This window comes from Gobio gobio (assembly GCF_949357685.1).
Source record: "Gobio gobio genome assembly, chromosome: 1".
Classification (NCBI taxonomy): Eukaryota; Metazoa; Chordata; class Actinopteri; order Cypriniformes; family Gobionidae; genus Gobio; species Gobio gobio.
Window position 1 is genome coordinate 39,439,782 of NC_137097.1, and position 23,436 is coordinate 39,463,217.

The window sequence follows — 23,436 nt, forward strand, 5'->3', positions numbered from 1 at the left end:
CTTTCAAAAACAATCAAACTTTTGACTGGTAGTACAGTATATCGTGAGTCACGCCTTCACTATAGTAGGGTTCGTAAATAACCTAATCTACAGCGACTGAGCGCGCGACACTCCCCCGTGTTGGATTGGTTAAACGAGGGGTCAAAGTTAAAAAGTGGGCTGTGTTGCACTTTAAACCAGACTTTGCACTTCCTCCCTGTGTTGACTGTAATATCAGACAGCTGAAGTCCTGATATGTGGTTCAGGACGCTGGCGGCGAGTGCCTGCACTCTTGGTGTTCTCGGAGCGGCTGTCTCAAATAAACTCGGTATGTTTACTCGAAGATCTTCCTCGCGCATGATCGGAACACCTCATTTATCGATATACAGCCTTATGTCAGTGCTGTCACAGAACCGTTGGTCGTGTAATTCCAGTCAATGTTTTGATCTAGTAAAATAATAGTTCCCTATACAGAGAAGAGTTACATCATACCGGCTGTTGACATGTCATCGAGCGTGACATGTGACAAGTATAGATAACGCATTCGTGATTAACTTACAGTGATCATATTCAAGGCAAAATGCAACACTTGTGATGTAATTGTAAACACTTCGTGCTTTATGCTTGTTCTGTGTTGTGCAATTGAAAGTAAAAAAAAAAAAAAAAAGATTTATTAACAAACACTTTGATGTTAACCTGATCTTTATTGCAAAACATGGCATGCATTATTTTATATTTATTATTTATTTTACGGTATTGCATTAGATGCAATGGGGAGAATGACTTGACCAGCACCAAACATTAAACACTGCTCAATTTCCGCGATATATATATGCAGATTATAGATAAAGTGTTGATGTGAACCCTAACTTTTTATAATGGTAAGATCTCGAACAAATTAAAAAAATAAAAAATGAATAGGTTTTTTTTTCAGCTTGGATGCAATCAAAAATGACAGTAAAGACATTTGTAATGTTACAAACTATTTCAAATAAATTATGTTCTTTTGAACTTTCTATTCATCAAAGAATCCTGACATAAAATGTATCACAGTTTCCACATACTTAATTATTAAGCAGCAAGAACTATTTTCAACATTGAAAATAGTAATAATCATCATATTAGAATGATTTCTGAAGGATTATGTGACACTGAAGTCTGGAGTAATGATGCTGAAAATTCAGCTTTGATCCCAGGAATAAATTACATTTTAAAATATATTCAAATTGCAATACACTATAGTAATTGTTATCATTATAACTGTATAATTGATGCAATGGGATCCAGGCAGACAAGTAATGATTAGGTCAAAGATCAAATTTGAATTACAAATTGATTAAGTAAAATTACAGAGACAAACCAATTAATCAAGTAAATAATAGTTTTTAATAAAATTCAAAGTATTGTTGTAGCTAACAGATGAAGATTGTGAAGATCAGAGTATAGAGAAAGAAGGACAAAAGAAGTAAGACGTTTGCAAAATGAAAGGAGTGGTAGAAGAGATGAAGAAGCAAAATAAGATCAACTATATATACATGAAACTTACATCCTCTTAATATTATGTTTCGGTCTAATAAGAAAATGTCATAGTTGGTATAACGGTTAGGTCAGAGTGACTGGTCAAATATCAATGATAGATGAAAATAGATATATAGTGTGTTGTTTTGACACCTTTAAGACCTTTAAGAGAATATCACAGGTCTTGCATGATCTCGTGTATGCAGAGATGGAAACATATTTTGATACAAAGCTAGTTCACAATATCAATTCTGATGGAAAATACACCCACTCGATCTTAGATGTTACAGCACAGAAGAGACACCAGAGATCTTAATCAAACATATCAGAGCATATACAGTAGTACAAAATATAACAAACAATTAAAGAAATCAATAAAACATGTAAAAGAATAATTCATCAAATGAATACATTAAAAAGACATTGATAAAAGAAGAAATTAAATGTATTTGAATACACATAATTTTGCATACACCAATAATCATAATCATGTATGTAGAATCTCCTTCAAACTGAGCTTTTTTTTTTCTTTCCGCCCTTTTGATTAATTGCATTTAAACGTTGGAAAAAGCAGGTCATACCAGTCTAAAGTAGTCAAACTGGTGAAGCCTAACCACCTGCCAAAAAATAGACAAGGTCGACTACCAGCTTTAACCAATTTATGAGCATAAATGACCAGATTTATCAGCTAGAAATTATGTAAAAATGTATTGTACTCAAATTGTAGTCATTAGTATTTTGGTGGCAACACAGGTTGAAGGAGATTGCATCAGAATTGGTACATTTTTCATCATGTTTTGAAATAATGAAAATATTATTGTAGTGAGAGCATTTACTGATCCCGAATCTCTGTTTTGAAGTTCCTACGGCCTGGTTTCACTCCGCTCTTAGGAAGTCCTCTCTGGTGGAACAATCAGATATGAAGGTCGAACTGCTTCCTGCTCTCACCGACAACTACATGTACCTCCTCATCGACGAAGACACGAAGGAAGCAGCCATAGTCGATCCAGTAGAGCCCCAGAAAGTATGAATATTTCACTGTGCATTGTTCACATTAAATTGTGTATCCCATGGATCCATAATCGTCGTCTGTCTCAGGTTGTAGATGCGGTCAAAAAGCATGGAGTGAAGCTCAAGACTGTCCTGACCACTCATCATCACTGGTAAGTCAGACCTGGAATAAAGTACAATCATTCTGTGATGTGTATGTGCGCTAATATGACCGGATTTGAAACAGGAATTATAGTTGATGTTTCATAACTTCCAGGGATCATGCTGGAGGCAATGAGAAGCTGTTGAAGCTCATGCCAGGACTGACGGTGTACGGCGGAGATGACCGAGTAGGCGCTTTAACTCAGAAAGTCACACACCACAACACTTTCAAAGTAAGTCTGGTTTATATAATATGTACTACTGCTCAAATGTTTGGGGTCAGTAAGATTTTATTCAGCAAGGATGAGATAAATTGATCAAAAGTGACATTAAAGATATTTATAATGTTACATCAAATCAATTTCGTAATAACTTTTATTTATCAAAGAATTGTGTAAAACAATGTTTCCACAAAAATATGAAGCGGCACAACAGTTTTCAACACTGATAATAATCAGAAATGTTTCTTGATCATCAAATCATCCTATCAGAATGATTTCTGAAGGATCATGTGACACCGAAGACTGGAGTAATGATGCTGAAAATACAGCTTTTACATCACAGGAATAAATTACATTTGAAAATATATTAGAATAGAAAACAGTTATTATAAATGGTAATAATATTTAACAATATTACTGCTTTTACTGTATTTTTGATCAAATAAATGCAGCCTTGCTGAGCATTCTTTCAAAACATTAGTAAGTCTTATTGACCCCAAACTTTTCAATGGTAGTGTATAAACGCATGTGCACAGATTGGCTTTGAATGCAGCTTAGCCAATCAGAACCATCCGCCATCTTTATACCGCTGGACACATTTCAGATTGTTTGCTCATTCCAGGTGGGCTCTCTGAATGTAAAGTGTTTGTTTACGCCGTGTCACACCACCGGCCACATCTGCTATTTTGTAACAAAAGAAAACAGCACCGAACCACCAGCTGTGTTTACGGGTAAGACATATTTTTATACACTACTAGAGCTGCACCATTTGGGGGGAAATCTAAGTACGATTTGTCTGGTTAAAATTGCGATTAAAAAAAAGTATATGATAAAAAAAAGATTTATTATATATATTATGGCTGTCAAACGATTAATCGCATCCAAAATAAAAGCCACACACACATATATTATGTTAACACAAACTTTTATTTAGGATGTGATTCATCGTAATTAATCATTTAATCACAGCACTAATAACACCTGGTTTGTTGTGCTTGTTTCTAGGGCTGCACAATTTGGCCCAACATTTTGTGCTTGTATATTAATATGACTAATAATGAATTTTAATAATGATGATTATTATTATTGCTAAAAATATTAAACAAAATAAGAAATATTACTCTTGTATTAAGACCTTCATTATTAAAAATAAAAAAATAGAATATTTCAGAATAATATGATAACAATATGATAAGAAAATAATATTTTTATTTTACAGAGAACCTACAGATAAACTGCAGGGTTACCTGTTAACATGCAGGCAGCCTATGACTATAAATCATTAGAAAGGTCTAAGGATTTCTTATAAAAGATTATATTATTATGATAAAAATCTGTGACAGTATTTTTTGTCAGGAGGTATGCAAAATTAAAGAGGAAGTCCATGACTTTAATATGAAATATGAGCCTCATATGCATCCACTGTGGAAAAACCCCCAAAAATAACCCCTTCTGTACACTGAAGAAAAACATGTGGATTATCATAAAAATTTCTTCAGAGAAAAGTATTATTTTATTTTATTTTTTTACCCAAAATATAATGATAGGAGCATTAATTTAATGTAATTTCGATTAATCGAGCAGCCCTATTCAATACCGCTCAAAAGTTTGGGTTCACTAGGATTATTTTTAAATGCTTGTGAAAGAAGTCTCTTATGCTCACCAATGCTACATTTATTTAATTAATTGTTTAATAATTACATGTGAAAATGTACAATTTAAAAGAACTGTTTTCTGTTTTAATATATTTTAAGATTGTGATAGATTCCTGTGATAGAAAGCTGTATTTCAGCATCATTACTCCAGTCTTCAGTGTCACATGATTTGATGATCAAAAAAACATTTCTTATCAGTGTTGAAAACATTGACGTTCAAAGAATGTTGTTCTTTGATGAATAGAAAGTGCAAAAGATCAGCATTTATAAAGTTTTGTAGGATTAAAAAATGTCTTTACTGTCACTCTTTTTTTAATCAAATTAAGGTATCCATGATGGATAAAAATATACATTTCTTTGAAAATAAAAATCGTAGAGTACTGGCCCCAAACTTTTGAACGGTAGTGTACACTAAGTAAATAATAATTATTTAGTGATTTAACAACTTTAAACTTTTTTCTCATTTAATTTGATCATTAAAAAGACATTCCAGTTCCAACCTTTTTGAGCAGAGACTATGAAAACTATTCTGACTATCTGACATATGCACACTTTGTAGAACTGTATTAACAAGCAGTTTTCTTCTTGCTATGCTCTCTGTATGAATAGGCGATACTCTTTTCGTGGCCGGCTGTGGGAAGTTTTTTGAGGGCACCGCTGATGAGATGTACAAAGCCCTGATCGAGGTTTTAGGCCGTCTTCCTCCAGAGACGGTAACAATTCCCGCATCTAAAATATTACTGAATTTCATTTTAAAGCAATACATACTGTTAAACTCTTGCTGTAAAAATTTGTTTTAGGTAATAGAAATTCACATATAAACTCACAATTTCCTTTGGTTTCAGCGTGTGTACTGTGGGCACGAGTACACTATCAATAATCTGAAATTTGCACGGCATGTTGAGCCAAAAAACGAGGCCATCCGGACAAAGTTGGCATGGGCTAAGGTGTTTCACTCTTCTTTAACATTCATTTACTTAAGCTGAAAATACTATCATAGCGCAAGTGTTTGAATAACCTTGTCTTACATTGATTAGGAAAAATACGATAACGGAGAGCCAACCATTCCTTCTACGATGGCTGATGAGTTCACATTTAACCCTTTCATGAGAGTGAGGTATGTGAAATCATTCCCAATTATATGAGAAAGACCTGGCTGCAGCCTGCAGATTGGGGCGCTGCTGAACCTTGGGCGGGGCTGCACGTGTCACCCCGTCCCATACCTATTTCGATTGACTCGATCGTCTTTCATAGGAATACATGTAATGAAATATAATGATAGAAAATGTGTTCGTCCTCGGTGTAGGAAGGAAGCTATTTAATTCAGTGTATGTCATTTAAAAAACTGGAAAAGCTGTACGGTTTCGCAAAACCTTCATAAATCACAGAAGGAAAAAAACGTTTTGCTAAATTAAGCTGGTCTTTAGACTACGCACGAACGACCCCACGACATTTCACAAAATGAAAGTTGATTATCAACAGCAGGAGGGTCAGGTCTTCAGGTAGAGGAATAAATTATGTATTAAATGATTTTATGATATATGACATTATTTCATACTTTTTGATACACTTTTTATTTCAGAAAAAAACATTGTGTCTCTTGTTATTTTAAAGTGACGAAATCGAGAACTTTTAAACTGTAGCCTACCTGATTATGAAAGAACGCGCCTGGATTCTGTTGCGATTGTAATGAACGCAACTTTCACTCTGACTGACATAAACAGGTTTTTATTTCAGTGCTGTTGTTAATGTTTATTTTAAACGGTTTCGTGAATTCAGCTTAACAGCATTAAGTTAAATGTTTATGTATCATTCAACCGAACTGTGCGCACGTTTTTACACATATGTTTTGCTAAGTCCATGCAATAAATGCACGTCCTTGAATAAGTGATGTTTCCGTTTCAGGTGCGGCCAAAATTAGATTGGAAAACAATTTTTAGCCTATATTAAAATCGAGATCTCCGAGACCCGTTTCGCGACTGAACCTTTTGAACATATTTTTTAAAATCAACTGGTTCACAAATAACATTGGGTCTCAATCAGCTCCCTAATTCAGTAGTCAGGGCACTGATCAGGACATAAGTCAATGGGTTGACTCCCTGACCAGTGCCCTGACTACTGAACTAGGGAGCTGATTGAGACGCACCCAGTGAATGATTGATTTGTGAAATTGACTGACATTGCGAGTTGTTAACAAAAACACCTGAATTTGTCTCAGATTCTCATTTTAATGCTCTAGCTCAACATTTCAAGCTCGATCTTATTTGTCTGGTATTAGACACCTCTCTTTTGCAGTTTTGTAACTGGATTGATGACGTTCACTCATCGACCCATGCACTACTCTGCCTAAACCGAGTACGAAGCCCCACCCCGATCTGCAGGCTGCAGCCAGATGTACTTGGAAAATGTTTTATTTTAAAATATAATTATAAAAAGTATTCTATCTATATTAAAAAGCAAAAAAACAGACATTTATTTAAAGTTTTCATTTGTTAACATGCACTAACAATGAACAATACTTCTACAGCATTTATTAATCTTTGTTAATGATAATCTCAACATTTACTAATACATTTAAGATTAAAAGTTGTCAGTTTATGCACTGGGAATTAAAATGAACATGTGGTGCTCTTATAATGTTAGTATGAATATTTTTAGTATGATATATATATATTTTTTTGTATGATCAAAAATTGTCATAATTTAGAAATAAAAGGCATTTTTCCTACCCTGATTTTAGTCCTCTGATTTGAAGGGGCGTGTCTGCTGTGAGACTTCAAATGCCCACTGCTGTGATTGGCTGACATATTTGCATAGGAAATTGCTAGTATTGCATGTTTAACTCTCTAAAAACTTTTAGCTCAGTTTTACTATTACAGTTCTCAAGGTTAACTAATCGTTAAAAGTGTTGATTATAGCATTTATGTATATTTAGATCGTGGCATGAAAGGTTCCAGTGATGAGCATCGATGGGAGTTTTGGCGAGAGTGCAGAACTTAATAAACTCACACTTTGATTGACAGCTTCAGCAATTGTTGTAAAGGAGCGTTCTTTGATCGCTTTCTGTATATAATATAATCACAGTTTAATAACAGATTATTTTCATCCTACTAAGAGAAACAATGTGAAGTTTAGTCACTGGTTGGATTTTCGGGCACAAAGACAAAGAACATCTGACTGTACATGAATCATATCAGAAATCACTGGTCACAGATCAGCCTATAGAATGAACATGGTTAATAACATGTTCTGGCATTACTGTCTAGTCCATATCGTAAGTCTGTTTGCAAAGCCTGCACCGAAATTGCGACTGATTTACCAAAGAATCCACAGTGAAATGTACCGAATACAAATAAATAATGCTCAACTGAGACATTCACATTGTTGAAAATAAATAAGCACATTCCTAGCATTAGGATCCTTTGGAAGGTAATGTTATTTTAAGTGCAGCGATCCTGTATCGATCGTTTCTCCTCATCATCTCACTAACACACCGGTGGGCGGGGCCAAAGTTGCAATGATGAAGTAGGTGTTGATCTTTTTCTCCTATCTCCTAGTAAGAGTCACTCTTTCACCTTTCAATCAGAGATAGGCACATTCCACAATGAGTTGATTGAATTGATTTCTCAGTTCATGACCCCTTTAACAAAGTGTAATAAATGCTGTAAAATATATTGCTCCTTGTTAGTTAATGCATTAACTAATGTTAACAAATGAGATCTTATTGGAAAGTGTTACTAAGTTTTTTTTCCCCTCGCGTCTTTGTGTTTGTGCTTCAGAGAGAAGTCCGTACAGGAGCATGCTGGGACCAGTGACCCGATTGAAGCCATGAAAAGTATCCGTAAGGAGAAGGACAGCTTTAGAGTCCCAAAGAATTGAGCTTTCGGGCTTGTCTTTTTGATGGTCATCACTACGCTCATCTCTGCTCATCGTTTTTTCACTAACAACAGCAGGACATGCATAAACTCTGTTGGTCTTTACACACGCTTCATTTATAGCAAAAGCACTATTTTTGGGCAGCGTATCGTCTTCAATGAGCAATACACAGGATTGTTAAACTGTAAAACAATGTATTTAAATCATTGTGACCAGCAATAGATAAAAAAACAAAACAGATATTGTTTAGAAAAATGTTTTCATCGTTGAAAAATTCTTGGTTTGCATTTACAGAAAATACAAATGTATTAGGTCTGTGTTGTCGGCCAAATTTTATTTACGTAAGCTTGCGTAAGTTTTATTTTTCGGAGGATCCAGGCCATGTCTGAACCAATGTTGTGTGGTTACACTATAGTTTTATTTCAAAATGTTTCATCTTAATGTGTAATGTTTTATTTTGTAAATCAAAAATAATTATTTTAAAGATGTTAACAAAGCGAGGTGTTCCAGCAAAATTGTATTTGGTGTGTTTTACTGTCCTTAAAGGGTTACTTCAGCGATTTAGCAGTAGAAGCCCGGTAGTATATTCGAATGATCGTGCTTCCCTCCTAATATATACCCCTGAGACGAGAAATTTATGTATTTTATGTCTGGAAAAAAGCCTCCGATGACGCAAATATCGTCATTTTACGTTATCGGAGGCTTTATTTTTGGACAGAGGCTAAAGACTACAGTCAGTAGAAGGAGCTAGTTCAGCATGTTTTCATCCCGCCCATAGGGGTGGGATCTCACTCACAGAATATAAGACACAGATGGCCACACGGACATTCATAACAGAGCGTTGCGGAGCAAGTGTTCTCAATTAATTCCCATGAAAGTTAAGCTTCCATTGGCATGAACTGAAAACGCACCAGACTGGACACGCACCGTGGATGACTGTGAGGCTGTTAATGAATGGCAATGCGGCCGTGAATGAATGCTGGTCGGTTGTGCTCATTTTAGTTTAGGTTTAAAATTGGCACCAATTCGAGGGCGGGTTGCTTGAATTGTACCGTTTTGTTGTTGTGTTTTCATGAACCCACACTGACAAACTCACTTAAATAGGCGCATTTCACTTTGAAACCAAATCGTCTGTCAGCTCTTCACTCTCTGATGAATGAAATCTGACTCTTGCTGAGTTTGTGCTGCGACTCTCATTTGGCTCACACTGTATTGAACAGACACGTTCAGTTTTTAATTGCAGTGTCTGTTCTCTAACTGAACTAAATTATTTTATTACTATAAAAATCAAAACGACGGTGGAGTGGTGCCGCGGTGGGCAAGAGATGTAACTGGTAGGCGTGGCTTGGGAGTGGCCTCGTAGGGCAGCGAAGCAAGTGCATTCTGGGAGTTGTTGTCTTTCATCCACAGAGCCAAAAATAAATTTTCTGGCTTTTCTCAGTCTAGAAGGCACCAACTTCTAAAATAACTTCATATTTCTACTACATAAATTACCCAATTTTAAATACACATGCATCTTTCCAGCGCTGAAGTACCCCTTTAAGAAAATTGCATTTGATTGAATTGCATTTATTTTGATGTCTCTGTATGATTATGAATGTAGAAAATATTGAACGCTGCATACTGGTTTCAGCTTTTTGCCTCATTTAAGCTCATCCAGTTATTGTTTCAGCCAATCTTGCACTAGTCATCAGAAGTTACAAAGAGATTTTATTATAATCATAGTGTTCAAACTGAATAAAGTCTTAATATAAATGTAAGCAGCTGGTTTTGTTTCTTAGAAATGCAGCTACACACATTTTCTTAATGCATTGTTTTATTATCTGCTTTGTATGAAACGATATTAAGTACTAATTGTAAAATACTAATAATGTTCTTGTTGCAATATTGCAACACCAAAGTCTGCTAACAGTCCAGGATTTTTTTTTCAACTTTATCATGGTATAAAATTATGCCATAATTCAAGGTTCATAATACCGTTTTTTAAATACCGTTACACAAATGAAAAAAATGACTGTGCAGGACTAATACAAATGTTATTGTTGTTACTTTTGTTAAAAAGGAGATATTTTAGAATATTAAAAGATATTTATCAAATTACCTCAATCAAGATGCCTTATAAATAAATAAATCACAAATGCACACAAAAATGTATCGAGTAAAATATATGTATAGTTTATTTCCTCAATAAATATAATTACATTCATGAAATGAGTATATACAGCACATGGCAACATCTTATTTTTATTCTCATAAATCAAAATGTATTCTCAAAAACAAGAAAAAAGTACTGTTTTCTATGGAAGCTTATTTCTGCTACAGAATAAAAATTTGAAAAGGTAATTTTTTCTCTCACAATTACGCGTTTACATCTCATAATTCTGACTTTTTAGTCTCAGAATTGCTTGATATAAACTATAACATGCAATTGCGAGAGTCAGAATTGCGTGTGATATAAAGTCAGAATTGCGTGTTATATAAAGTCAGAATTGCGAGATATAAAGTCAGAATTGCGTGTTATATAAAGTCAGAATTGCGAGATATAAAGTCAGAATTGTGAGTTATAAAGTCAGAATTGCTAGATAAAGTCAGAATTGCATGTGATATAAAGCCAGAATTGCATGTGATATAAAGCCAGAATTGTGAGTTATAAAGTCAGAATTGCGTGTGATATAAGTCAGAATTGCGAGTTATAAAGTCAGAATTGCATGTGATATAAAGTCAGCATTGCTAGATAAAGTCAGAATTGCGTGTGATATAAAGTCAGAATTGCTAGATAAAGTCAGAATTGCGTGTGATATAAAGTCAGAATTGCTAGATAAAGTCAGAATTGTGATATAAAGGCAGAATTGCGAGATATAAAGTCAGAATTGTGAGTTATAAAGTCAGAATTGTGATATAAAGCCAGAATTGCATGTTATATAAAGTCAGAATTGTGATATAAAGTCAGAATTGCATGTTATATAAAGTCAGAATTGTGAGTTATAAAGTCAGAATTGCTAGATAAAGTCAGAATTGTGATATAAAGCCAGAATTGTGAGTTATAAAGTCAGAATTGTGATATAAAGTCAGAATTGTGATATAAAGTCAGAATTGTGAGTTATAAAGTCAGAATTGTGATATAAAGCCAGAACTGCATGTTATATAAAGTCAGAATTGTGATATAAAGTCAGAATTGCATGTTATATAAAGTCAGAATTGTGAGTTATAAAGTCAGAATTGTGAGTTATAAAGTCAGAATTGCTAGATAAAGTCAGAATTGTGATATAAAGCCAGAATTGCGAGATATAAAGTCAGAATTGTGATATAAAGCCAGAATTGCATGTTATATAAAGTCAGAATTGTGATATAAAGTCAGAATTGCATGTTATATAAAGTCAGAATTGTGAGATAAAGTCAGAATTGCGAGATATAAACTCTGACTATGTAACTTGCAATTGTCAGTTTGTTAGAATTGCGAGATGTAAACTTGCAATTGTGAGATAAAAAGTTGCAATTATCTTTTAAAATGTTTTATTCGGCAGAAACAATTGCTTCCATAGTTTTCAGTGCATACTACATAGTAACAACGAATTTACAGAAGCACTTTCCAAAAAACCAACCCATGAATAAATGAAAGAAATAATACAAGGCAACATTCATGGGCATAAGCCTGAAAAAAAAAGACTTATGGCTATAAAGAAAATTAAAGGCCGTTTTGATATGTAACTGAACTCTGTTCTTCAGCAGATATCTAATAAAAGCCTATTTGTAGAAAATGTTACTTCATCTGTCCATTTAAACATAATGACATGTATATGTGTGTTTAGCTGATGTAGTGTCAAACAGATGTTTAATATTGACTTAACGCACACAGAACGTTAACAACATAGTTGGTTAATCAGTGTCTGGGCAGCTCCTCACCACTTTATACTGAGGCCACTGGTGCTTTTTTCTACGGCGTGGTACTGCGTGTGCAGCAACTGTCGGGCTTTCTCCTCTCCCACGCTCTCTAACCAGCCCTGATAGAGTTCGGCCACTCGTGAGTCCTCCTCTGGCACTGAGGTACGTTCACCTTGGTATAACTCCTCCACCTGCTGCAGCAACTCTTTGTTGGATTGACCTGACGAAGGCTTGAGCTGACCGCCGCCGTTAAGACATCCTATAGAGTAGAGTTCAATTAAACACACTGGTGAATCAGACCTTATTTTAAAACGCTACTGAACAACTCTATCAAAATACTGTCTAATATTCATAGGTTATGCAAGTTTAGAACAGACATTATTCAAGAAAACAGGATTAGAGATGTAATTTCCTACCCGACGGACAGGCCATCACTTCTACAAAGTGGTACGGTGACTTCCCTCTTTTCAGCTTCTGCACCAGGTTCTGAATGTTCCTGAAGCCGTAGACGGCAGCAAACCTCAACAGAACTTGACCATCTTTCTCTAGAGTGACTTCCTGGAAGTCCTTGTTTCTGTTTGAACAAAAAGAGGGACAGATAAAATGTACCTTAAAAAAGTACTGAGGTACTACCATGTTACGGTAGCACCATGGTACTTTCGGAAGTTTTATTGGCAAACACTTTTTAAATAAATAAAATGTGACAAGCATATTATTATTCCTTAACAAAACAGTGCTGTGGTAGCACCATGATAAAGGTATAATGGTATCTTGATAATACTAGGGAACTGAATGATTATCATATTCATATACCATGGTATTTACATTGTGCTCCAGTGTACTTCAAATAATACCACAGTATTACATGGTTGCTACAATTTCTGACCAAATTCCAGTCATAAAACTTTAAAAATCATTTTATACTTAAATTCTTAGTTAGAAAAAACTTAGATTTATTTAGTGATTAAATTTTTTTGAAAATGATTAGGTAATTTTTCTAGTAATTTCTAGCCAAAAAAAAAAAAACTTTTAAAGAACTGAGCTAACTGGAAAAAAATATTGGCCATAGAAATTACCATGATCTGCGAATATTATTATAATACATTTTTGACTTTTCCAGTACTGAAAAAAAAAAAAAAAAAAAAATCACACTTTTACAAATTCTTTCATATTTCTAGGTTTTCCTGGACTGTGTAAACCATGATGGAACAGGATATATATATATATATATATATATATATATATATATATATATATATATATATATATATATATATATATATATATATATATATATACATTTTTTTTTACATTTATTAATTCCAAACTAACCTAAAACATTAAAATTAATATTCATTATTTAGGTAATATTTATTTAAATATCAATAAAGTGTATACACTACCATTCAAAAGTTTGGGTTGGTTACATTTTTTCATGTTTTTGAAAGGCTGCATTTATTTGATCACAAATATAATAAAACATTAATATTGTGAAACATTATTACACTTTAAAATAACTGTTTTCTATTTTAATATATTTTAAAATGTAATTTACTCCTGTGATGCTAAAGCTGTATTTTCAGCATCATTACGCCAGTCTTCAGTGTAACATGATCCTTCAGAAATCATTCTAATATGATGATTTGATGCTCAAGAAACAGTTCTCATTATTATCAATGTTAAAAAAGATTTTGCTTCTTAAAAAGATTTACAGTAAGATGTATTTATTTGTGTATCTTGTGTAACGCTTTTGTCATTTTTTATCAAATTGAATGCATCCTTGATTAATAAAAAGATTAATTTCTTTTAAAAAAACGATAGTGTACAAATAACCCAGTTCTGTTTGTAACAGTATTTCTGTGCTCAGATATACTTCATTGTCTTGTATGTGAGTTCATCCACTTCAACCCCAAACAGCTGTTTGGCAGCGTGTTTGTAGATGTGATGAAGGTATCCTCCAGATCCACTTCCGGCGTGAGCCAGCAGCTCCTCCCCACAGACATTACTGAACCTAAAACACACATTCATGTATGACACAATTTCTATTATGTATTAACACTATAGGTTAGACTGGCAAACATGAAGTACTCACATTGTGTCTAAAGGGGCCAAATCCACATTTCTCAAGGACACATTCTCCTCGTCCAACATCTTCACAACTTCTCCTGTGAAACAAACGCATACTAGATGAAGGACTGAGCCTCGTTCTTGTAGCATCTGTTCATGTTGTTAGATTCACTCACCTGAAGTGATAACACAGTCCACCTCTCTGGTCTCATACTCGCTAAGGTAGAAGTCTCGTCTGGAAGCCTCTAGTTTCTTATCATAGCAGGGCATCACAGTCACATGGTAGATCTTCTGTGGTGAAATACCCTGTCAAAGCAAATGATGGAGAATAAAATGCATTTTGACCTTAATTTGTTGTGCAAATTAAAATAGGTGAGACTATATACATATACAGTACACAGATCAGGCACACAGTATATCTTCATCACGGCACCTGTTAGTGGGTGGGATATATTAGGCAGCAAGTGAACATGTCTTCAAAGTTGATGTTTTAGAAGCAGGAAAAATGGGCAAGTGTAAGGATTTGAGCAAGTTTGGGGCCAAATTGTGATGGCTAGACGACTGGGTAAGAGCATCACCAAAGCTGCAGCTCTTGTGGGGTGTTCCCGGTCTGCAGTGGTCAGTATCTATCAAAAGTGCTCCAAGGAAGGAACAGTGGTGAACCGGCCACAGGGTCATGGGCGGCCAAGGATCATTAATGCACGTGTGGAGCGAAAGCAGGCCCGTGTGGTCCAATCGAACAGACGAGCTACTGTAGCTCAAAGTGCTCAAGAAGTTAATGCTGGTTCTGATAGAAAGGTGTCAGAATAAACAGTGCATGACAGATTGTTGCGTATGGGGCTGCATAGCCGCAGACCAGTCAGGGTGCCCATGCTGACCCCTGTCCACCGCCGACAGTGCCAACAGTGGGCACGTGAGCATCAAAACTGGACCACGGAGCAATGGAAGAAGGTGGCCAGGTCTGATTAATCATGTTTTCTTTTACATCACATGGATGGTCGGGTGCGTGTGCGTCACTTACATGGGGAACACATGGCACCAGGATGCATTATGGGAAGAAGGCAAGCCAGCGGAGGCAGTGTGATGCTTAGGGCAATGTTCTGCTGGGAAACCTTGGGTTCTTCCCACCATGTGGATGTTACTTTGACACGTACCACCTACATAAGCATTGTTGCAGACCATGTACACCATTTCATGGAAACGGTATTCCCTGGTGGCTGTGACCTCTATCAGCAGATAATGCGTCCTGCCACAAAGCAAAAAATGGTTCAGGAATGGTTTGAGGAGCACAACAACGAGTTTGAGTTGTTGACTTGGCCTCCAAATTCCCCAGATCTCAATCCAATCGAGCGTCTGTGGGATGTGCTGAACAAACAAGTCAGATCCATGGAGGCCCCACCTCGCAACTTAAAGGACTTAAAGGATCTTCTGCTAACATCTTGGTGCCAGATCCCACAGCACACCTTCAGGGGTCTAGTGGAGTCCATGCCTCGACAGGTCAGGGCTGTTTTGGCAGCAAAAGGGGGACCAACACAAAAAATGTTTGCCTGATCGGTGTATATAGTAGTGTGTGTTCAATAGATTAGCCTTTTCTGTGTTACTGACGCTTGTGAAAGCTGCAACAAAAGGCATTACATGTGCAGCATGGCAGAGACCAAAGCAAAGTTTATAATCAGTTTAAATAAGGAAAAAATGAAACAATTTAAGGTTATAAACAATACAGGCATAACACAATAACTTCAATGTCTAATGTGACCCTCAAAATTTAAATGAAGTTCCAAAAATACTTCAAAAAAGTTTTTTAATGTGGGACTTTGTATTTGGCACAAACTAAGCATTGTGGGCAGTTCCTCCCTCTCTGAACTAGTACCTCCTGAGAAGCAAAATAGCCTTTGACTAGAGAACCCATTATCTGCTGGGGCGAGCGCGTTGTGCTGATGTACGGGAGGATGAATTCACCATGAGTCTTCTCAGCGTAGCAAATCCACCCTGAACAAAATACAGAGAATAAATCCATGTTGGACCCATAATAAAATCACACTACCATGAATATTTCAGAAAATGAAAAAACCGATTGAGTAAGACTACCTGGACAGGCAGACGCCAGCATCGGTAGGGCCTTCTTGTCCACGTCCTTACGACTGAATCGCTCCAGAAACTCCCTCTGGCTCTCTAACAGGCTGAAAGAACGACTGAAGCCGGTCTCAAACACATGATGGACACCTGAAAGATCAGTATAGCACTTCCATGATCTCAATAAAAAGAGGAGCATATGGAAACCCATTTCAAAATTCAGACTTTTTCTTCTCACAATAGCTCGCAATTGTAAGTTATAGAGTTTGCATCTCACAATTCTAACATTGTTTCTTGTAATCCTGAGTTTACATCTCATAATTCAGACTTTTTTCTAAGTAAATCGGAGTTTACATCTCGAGATTCTGACGTTTTTCTTGTAATTTTGAGTTTACATCTAGTTATTCTGAGTTTACATTAGGGCTGGACGATATGACCTAAAATCAAAACCTTGATTAATTGAACACTACCTCGATTACGATTAATGAACGATTATTTTGCTTTTTTTGCCCTTATAGTTCACTGACTAGGTATGTACTGTAAATATGCTTGACTATTAAAAGGTGGGATATTTCTTTTTTCAAATAAATCAGCACCGTGAGAGAGTAGTTATTTGAATGCATTAATGAAATAGAGATTGCGTCTCTCTATTAATTGTGAAGCATTGTATGTAGTTACTTCAAAAGTAGAAAAATGTATGCCATAACTTTTGAGTTTCTAAGCTACTTTAGTGATAAATCACAGGACAGCGATGACAATGAATTTCTGCGCTCCTCTCTGTGTACGTGATCCTCAGGTGATATGCGAGCTACTGTCTGTATGAGTGTTCGTGACATGTGTCACAATGCATCAGCGCAGTAGCTCAATATAACGATACACATCCCATGGTCTACAATCGCTTTAATGTCCAAACTTACAAGCCTTTAAACATATAATTGACAAAACGTTGTCAGAGACACAACGTGGCTCGCCTCTCTGTCTCACAGAAAAAGCTTGCGAGCACCATATTTTCTATATTGATGTTATACACTCACCTAAAGGATTATTAGGAACACATACTAATACTGTGTTTGACCCCCTTTCGCTTCAGAACTGCCTTAATTCTACGTGGCATTGATTGAAGGTGCTGAAAGCATTCTTTAGAAATGTTGGCCCATATTGATAGGATAGCATCTTGCAGTTGATGGAGATTTGTGGGATGCACATCCAGGACACGAAGCTCCCGTTCCACCACATCCCAAAGATGCTCTATTGGGTTGAGATCTGGTGACTCTGGGGGCCATTTTAGTACAGTGAACTCATTGTCATGTTCAAGAAACCAATTTGAAATGATTCGAGCTTTGTGACATGGTGCATTATCCTGCTGGAAGTAGCCATCAGAGGATGGGTACATGCTGGTCATAAAGGCATGGACATGGTCAGAAACAATGCTCAGGTAGGCCGTGGCATTTAAACGATGCCCAATTGGCACTAAGGGGCCTAAAGTGTGCCAAGAAAACATCCCCCACACCATTACACCACCACCACCAGCCTGCACAGTGGTAACAAGGCATGATGGATCCATGTTCTCATTCTGTTTACGCCAAATTCTGACTCTACCATCTGAATGTCTCAACAGAAATCGAGACTCATCAGACCAGGCAACATTTTCCCAGTCTTCAACTGTCCAATTTTGGTGAGCTTGAGCAAATAGTAGCCTCTTTTTCCTATTTGTAGTGGAGATGAGTGGTACCCGGTGGGGTCTTCTGCTGTTGTAGCCCATCCGCCTCAAGGTTGTGCGTGTTGTGGCTTCACAAATGCTTTGCTGCATACCTCGGTTGTAACGAGTGGTTATTTCAGTCAAAGTTGCTCTTCTATCAGCTTGAATCAGTCGGCCCATTCTCCTCTGACCTCTAGCATCAACAAGGCATTTTCGCCCACAGGACTGCCGCATACTGGATGTTTTTCCCTTTTCACACCATTCTTTGTAAACCCTAGAAATGGTTGTGCGTGAAAATCCCAGTAACTGAGCAGATTGTGAAATACTCAGACCGGCCCGTCTGGCACCAACAACCATGCCACGCTCAAAATTGCTTAAATCACCTTTCTTTCCCATTCTGACATTCAGTTTGGAGTTCAGGAGATTGTCTTGACCAGGACCACACCCCTAAATGCATTGAAACAACTGTCATGTGATTGGTTGATTAAATAATTGCATTAATGAAAAATATAACAGGTGTTCCTAATAATCCTTTAGGTGAGTGTAGAATGGTTAGGTGCTCAAACAGTCCTCAAACTGTCAAGAGGATGCTGTCTGGGGAAAGTATTAACTGGATTAAAAACGAAATAACCGACATGGGAAAATTACGTCGGTAAGAGGTTCTGAATTTTTTATTAATTGTCCAGCCCTAGTTTACATCTTGTGATTCTACATTTTTTCTACTATGGAATAAAAAATTCAAATGCTATTTGTGAATTTTGTGAGTTTATATCTTACAATTCACCGGAGAAAAAAACTGAATTGTGAGGGGAAAAAAGTCACTATTACCTTTTTTATTTTTTATTCTGTGGCAGAAAATAAGCTTCCATAGGAGGTTTGATTGGTCAGATGAATTGGGGCCTCCAACTCACCCAAATTTTTCAGGAAGCTGGTGAGTCTTCGTGCCACCTCACTGCTGTTGAGACCGTAGTGTGCAGCCAGAGAGGCTCTTGACTGAGGCGATACAGACACCACCACCACCTTCTGCTCGCTACTGCTAACCTGCTGCTCAGAGACACAAACATGTTTTTAGGTGAACTATTCATTTGGAGCAAAAAGTTAAATGCAGTTGAATGATTGTAAAGCAATGCACACCTTATTATGACGTAGCACACGGTACAGTTCCTCGTGACTCTGTTGGGTGATAAGGACACTTTCTGCAGACGTAATGCAGCCACTGCAAGCGAGACAGTCGTTCAGCGTAATCTTCGCTTTCTCCAACTTTTCCTTTTGACCATCCTGGGAAACGAGCATATTCAACATATCTATCAAAGGTGACATATCAAAAACATACTATGCTTTTTGCTATCAAATGAAACAAGACACAATTCCACAATACTAGCTCAAAATAATTTGTACTCACCTGATGGACCTGAAAATAACTGCCATCATCTTCTATCTGGATTTTAGCCACAGATCTACCCTGTTTCTTTTCCACCTTTACAGGCTTCACACATTCCTAATAAATTGGGAAAATTACCATCAGTGAAATTGTATTCTGGTATACATTGCCGTTTAAAATTTTTGGGGTCAATAAGAGTTTTAGGGTGTATAAAATTGACCAAACGTGTCAGTAAAGACATTTATAATGTTACAAAAGATTTATTTTTTAAATAAATGCTTTTCTTTTCAACGTTCTTTTCATCAAAGCATTCTGAAAAAAAGTATAATGGTTTACGCAAAATGTTAAGCAGCACAACTTTTTTCAACATTGATAATAATAAGAGTTGTTTCTTAAGCATCAAATCATCATATTAGAATGATTTCTGAAGGATCATGTGACACTGAAGACTGGACACTTAGGTCAGTTAAAAATGTATGACTGTGAATGCTTTAGATGACAAACACATTTCAAAATATTAAACCAAGTGTAATAAGCAATCATTTTTAATTACCGGTGTGGCAGTAACTTTTAGTGCATGGCAAATACATTTTGAATAGAATATAACCCTTACAAAAGTAGAACTGCAGTATAATGTGGTATAAATGCAGTACAATGAAGTACAACTGTAGATTTGCAGTATAAGGAAGTATAGATGCAATATAAATGCAGTACATTGACGTAAAACTGCAGTATTTTCTACATGTAAAAACTGCAGTATTTTTTGTAAGGGAATATCCAACAAACTTGTTTGTCATATCTTTTGCTCTTAACAGTTGGGTTTGTACCGTTTCTGGTTTGATATTTTATCTAATACAGTGACATTTAACCCTCATTTGTGCTTTGGGGTCAATATGACCCCAATCGACTTTTCTTTAGTTAAAAATAATGTTTCCCTATATCTCAGTGGAATGAAATCTTGTGACTTTTTCTAAGTTATCTAACTATACACACACACAAAAACTGGGCTTGATTCGGTTGTTCTAAAGGGATGTAAAAAAAAAAGTCACACTCATGACCTTTGGGGTCAATATGACCCCACATTGAAATGAATGGAAAAATCGAAAAAAAATTTGTTTTTTATTTTTCTTTTGTCAAAGAAAATCTATAAATCCAGAATAAATCTGAAAATTTCCATACCACAATGAAATCCTGGTACTAGAGCACAAATGTAATGTGGAACGAACATGATCACTTGCACACACACATGCTCGCGCACACAAACACACACACACAGGTGTGACTCCAATTGAAAGCATTTTTTTTAGAAATTGACAAATAAAATCAATAATTCCAGCATAAATCTGAAAATTTCCACACAGAAATGAAGGCCTGGTACTAGAGCAAAAATTTAATGTAGAAAAGACATGCTCACTCAAACACACACACCCGCACGCACACATACACACAAACAGGTATGACTGCCACAGCCAAATAAAATCAGCCATAAATGCAGAACTAAGATAAAAGGGGTGAGACCTAATGCACACACACGGGCACACACATACACACATGCGCGCACACACACACACACACACACACACACACACACACACACACACACACACACACACACACACACACACACACACACACACACACACACACACACACAGCACACACACACTCGCACGCACACACAGAGAGAGAGAGAGAGAGAGAGGTGTGACTGTCACAAATAGCATCTGTATGGAATTTGTCAAAGGAAATCAGAAATCAGCAAATGAAATCATTTGTCAAATGAAATCAGCTATCAAATGTAGAACACATGTGAGTGAATCAGTGAGACCTAATGCATGCACACACACACACACACACACACACACACACACACATGCAGAGAGAGCAAGGGAGAGATGAAAGGCAACTAACCTGTTCAACTTTGAGAAAGTTTACACTGAGATCTAAGAGCTGCAACTTTGTTTTGAAAATAAATAAATTGTTCCCACACGAAAGGTATACAAGAGGGTCTTTGGTGTCCTGCACACAGTTCTGTGGCAGTATGGCAAAGAAATACACTCTCCTGGAGACTTTGAATTACTTGCTTGATTCAAGAGAAACTTTAGGTGTTTCTTATGTGGCGATTTATGTGGTATTTTGTAAAAACAGACATTTCAAAACACATCAAAATCTACCAAAATTCTACTATTTGAAAGAATATTTATTTTTAATGTCTTGTATAATGTGTATACATGTATAAATTCACAAAATGTATCACAAAAGTTATGATATGAGCAGTTGGCCACATCCAGTAAAATGAATGGATCCCTATGGCCCTCTGCTGGGTCTCTATGGACAAAACAATTTCTTTCTTAAATTGTAATTCCTTCAGGTTTGTCTTTGACCAACAGATGGCAGAATTGTACAGCTAACACCTAGATCAATATCCAGAAACAAATTATATTTAATTTAGATCATCATTTAAGTATTTTTTTCATAAAAAATTAATATTTCACACGCAAGCTAATGGTATAGTTGAGGAATTGTGTGGTAAATAGGTACAAAAGTACTTTGTATATCCAAAAACACAGCATTACTGTATAGATGAGAAGTAAACAAAAAAAATAATATATTATATGTATTATTAAAAATTTACATTTTTTTTACAATCATTCTTTAAATTTTGGGGTCATATTGACCCCAAATGCACTGAGTGTAAACAGGAAACTAAGGACATATGAGGGTTAAGTGTGTCCGAAGTGTAAAAAAAATCCAAGACCACTGTACATTATTTCTTTTATACACAGTAACTTAGTTGGTAGATCACTAGGTTTTAGACAGTCACTTTCTGTATCTAACCGGGCAAATAATGTGTTGCCCAACCTCGAACTAAGCAAATATTTTTGATAATTAGCATCTACAGTATTTACAGGTCTCAAAAATAAGACTTGTCAGAAACATCTGTCACTTTTAGAAACTATGGTTATTTACACAATGTTAACGTTACATTCATTTATGTTTTAATCAGCCGACCGGAGTTTTTAGTTTTTTTCAGCTGATATAATTTAAATGCGTTGAATTAACAGAAATGTGGATGCCTTTAATGTTACGGACAGAAACAGCTATTCAACCTGAGACGGGGTGATAAAATCATCCAGATCCGTGAGCTGAAGCACACCGCTGAAATGCGACGCCATTGTTTTTTAATGCTGGTCTGCTACCGTATGCCTGTAATGTGATTGGTAGGGCTCTGTGAATGACTTCCAAACTCTCCAATCGTAGACCGCCAAATAGAGGCTCTGCCCAATCAAAGCAAACAGTAAGAGGCTAAGGGCGGGACATAAAAGAAACCAGCTGATATGATTGAACGTCGATGCTTTTGCATTTTACACATTTTAATCATAGACTGTAAAAAAATAGATTTTAATACAAGGCAAACGTCTTTCTAAAACCATAGAGATTAAACTATTTCACTTAATTTGTAATACAGTTTATTAGCATGTATTAGCGATTACATTAAAAATAATGCATAATAAAATTATTTTCACTCAGATTTGGACTTTAAATATAACTGCCAAAATATATTTTTTAGATGCTGCTTTTTTGTCTTGAAAAGAATATTTAGAAAATGCTGTTTTAACTGGCTATCCTATACGATTGGTATCATCCCTCAGTCTCCTCTCCACCAATCAGCTGGTGTGTGGTGGGCGTACTGGCGCAATATGGCTGCCGTCGCATCATCCAGGTGGATGCTGCACATTGGTGGTGGTTGAGGAGATTCCCCCCTTCTATGTAAAGCGCTTTGAGTGCCTAGAAAAGCGCTATATAAATGTAACAAATTAAATTAAATTAATTATCATGTAACACAGAAGGTTAAAATCGTTTTTGTTTGTTTGTTTTTACTGACAAATATTTTTTTTAAACAAACAAAAAATCATCTATGTACTGTAGCAA

General features: G+C 36.0%; 2 protein-coding genes across 4 annotated transcripts; one reads left to right on the forward strand and one right to left on the reverse strand.

Annotated features, from left to right (window-relative positions):
* The first annotated feature begins 168 nt into the window (after window positions 1-168).
* hagh (hydroxyacylglutathione hydrolase) lies at window positions 169-10,755 on the forward strand. 3 transcript variants are annotated; one of them, XR_013817634.1, is made up of 10 exons: window positions 169-307; window positions 2,358-2,521; window positions 2,596-2,660; window positions 2,765-2,882; window positions 3,493-3,601; window positions 5,135-5,238; window positions 5,371-5,472; window positions 5,563-5,642; window positions 8,305-9,040; window positions 9,103-10,163. XR_013817634.1 is itself a non-coding variant. In XM_079831352.1 (9 exons), exons 1-9 carry the CDS (start codon window positions 235-237, stop codon window positions 8,402-8,404), a joined length of 915 nt encoding a protein of 304 aa, XP_079687478.1. In that variant the 5' UTR covers window positions 169-234; the 3' UTR covers window positions 8,405-10,755. The 3 variants fall into 3 exon arrangements, 2 of the variants coding, with proteins under 2 accessions (XP_079687478.1, XP_079687479.1); XM_079831352.1 differs by having other exon boundaries at window positions 8,305-10,755; XM_079831353.1 differs by having other exon boundaries at window positions 198-307; window positions 2,389-2,521; window positions 8,305-10,610.
* On the reverse strand, window positions 10,553-22,708 carry narfl (nuclear prelamin A recognition factor-like). The gene is made up of 11 exons (XM_079831343.1): window positions 22,614-22,708; window positions 19,525-19,620; window positions 19,257-19,400; window positions 19,034-19,166; window positions 16,439-16,573; window positions 16,221-16,339; window positions 14,527-14,656; window positions 14,376-14,448; window positions 14,157-14,294; window positions 12,700-12,857; window positions 10,553-12,542 (listed from the first exon to the last, which is right to left on the reverse strand). Exons 1-11 carry the CDS (start codon window positions 22,677-22,679, stop codon window positions 12,301-12,303), a joined length of 1,434 nt encoding a protein of 477 aa, XP_079687469.1. The 5' UTR covers window positions 22,680-22,708; the 3' UTR covers window positions 10,553-12,300.
* Between the last annotated feature and the right edge of the window lie 728 nt (window positions 22,709-23,436).

What these genes read in the sequence shown, in the direction of transcription:
- hagh (XM_079831352.1), top strand. Translation starts at nt 235, where the DNA reads ATGTGGTTCAGGACGCTGGCGGCGAGTGCCTGCACTCTTGGTGTTCTC. An exon ending in GCCGTCTTCCTCCAGAGACG is followed by an intron (nt 5,239 to 5,370) that starts GTAACAATTCCC and finishes CTTTGGTTTCAG; the next exon opens with CGTGTGTACTGTGGGCACGA. An exon ending in AACCCTTTCATGAGAGTGAG is followed by an intron (nt 5,643 to 8,304) that starts GTATGTGAAATC and finishes TTTGTGCTTCAG; the next exon opens with AGAGAAGTCCGTACAGGAGC.
- narfl (XM_079831343.1), bottom strand. Translation starts at nt 22,679, where the DNA reads ATGGCGTCGCATTTCAGCGGTGTGCTTCAGCTCACGGATCTGGATGAT. An exon ending in GTTATTTTCAGGTCCATCAG is followed by an intron (nt 19,401 to 19,524) that starts GTGAGTACAAAT and finishes CTCGTTTCCCAG; the next exon opens with GATGGTCAAAAGGAAAAGTT. An exon ending in GCTATTTTGCTTCTCAGGAG is followed by an intron (nt 14,657 to 16,220) that starts GTACTAGTTCAG and finishes TTGCTTTGACAG; the next exon opens with GGTATTTCACCACAGAAGAT.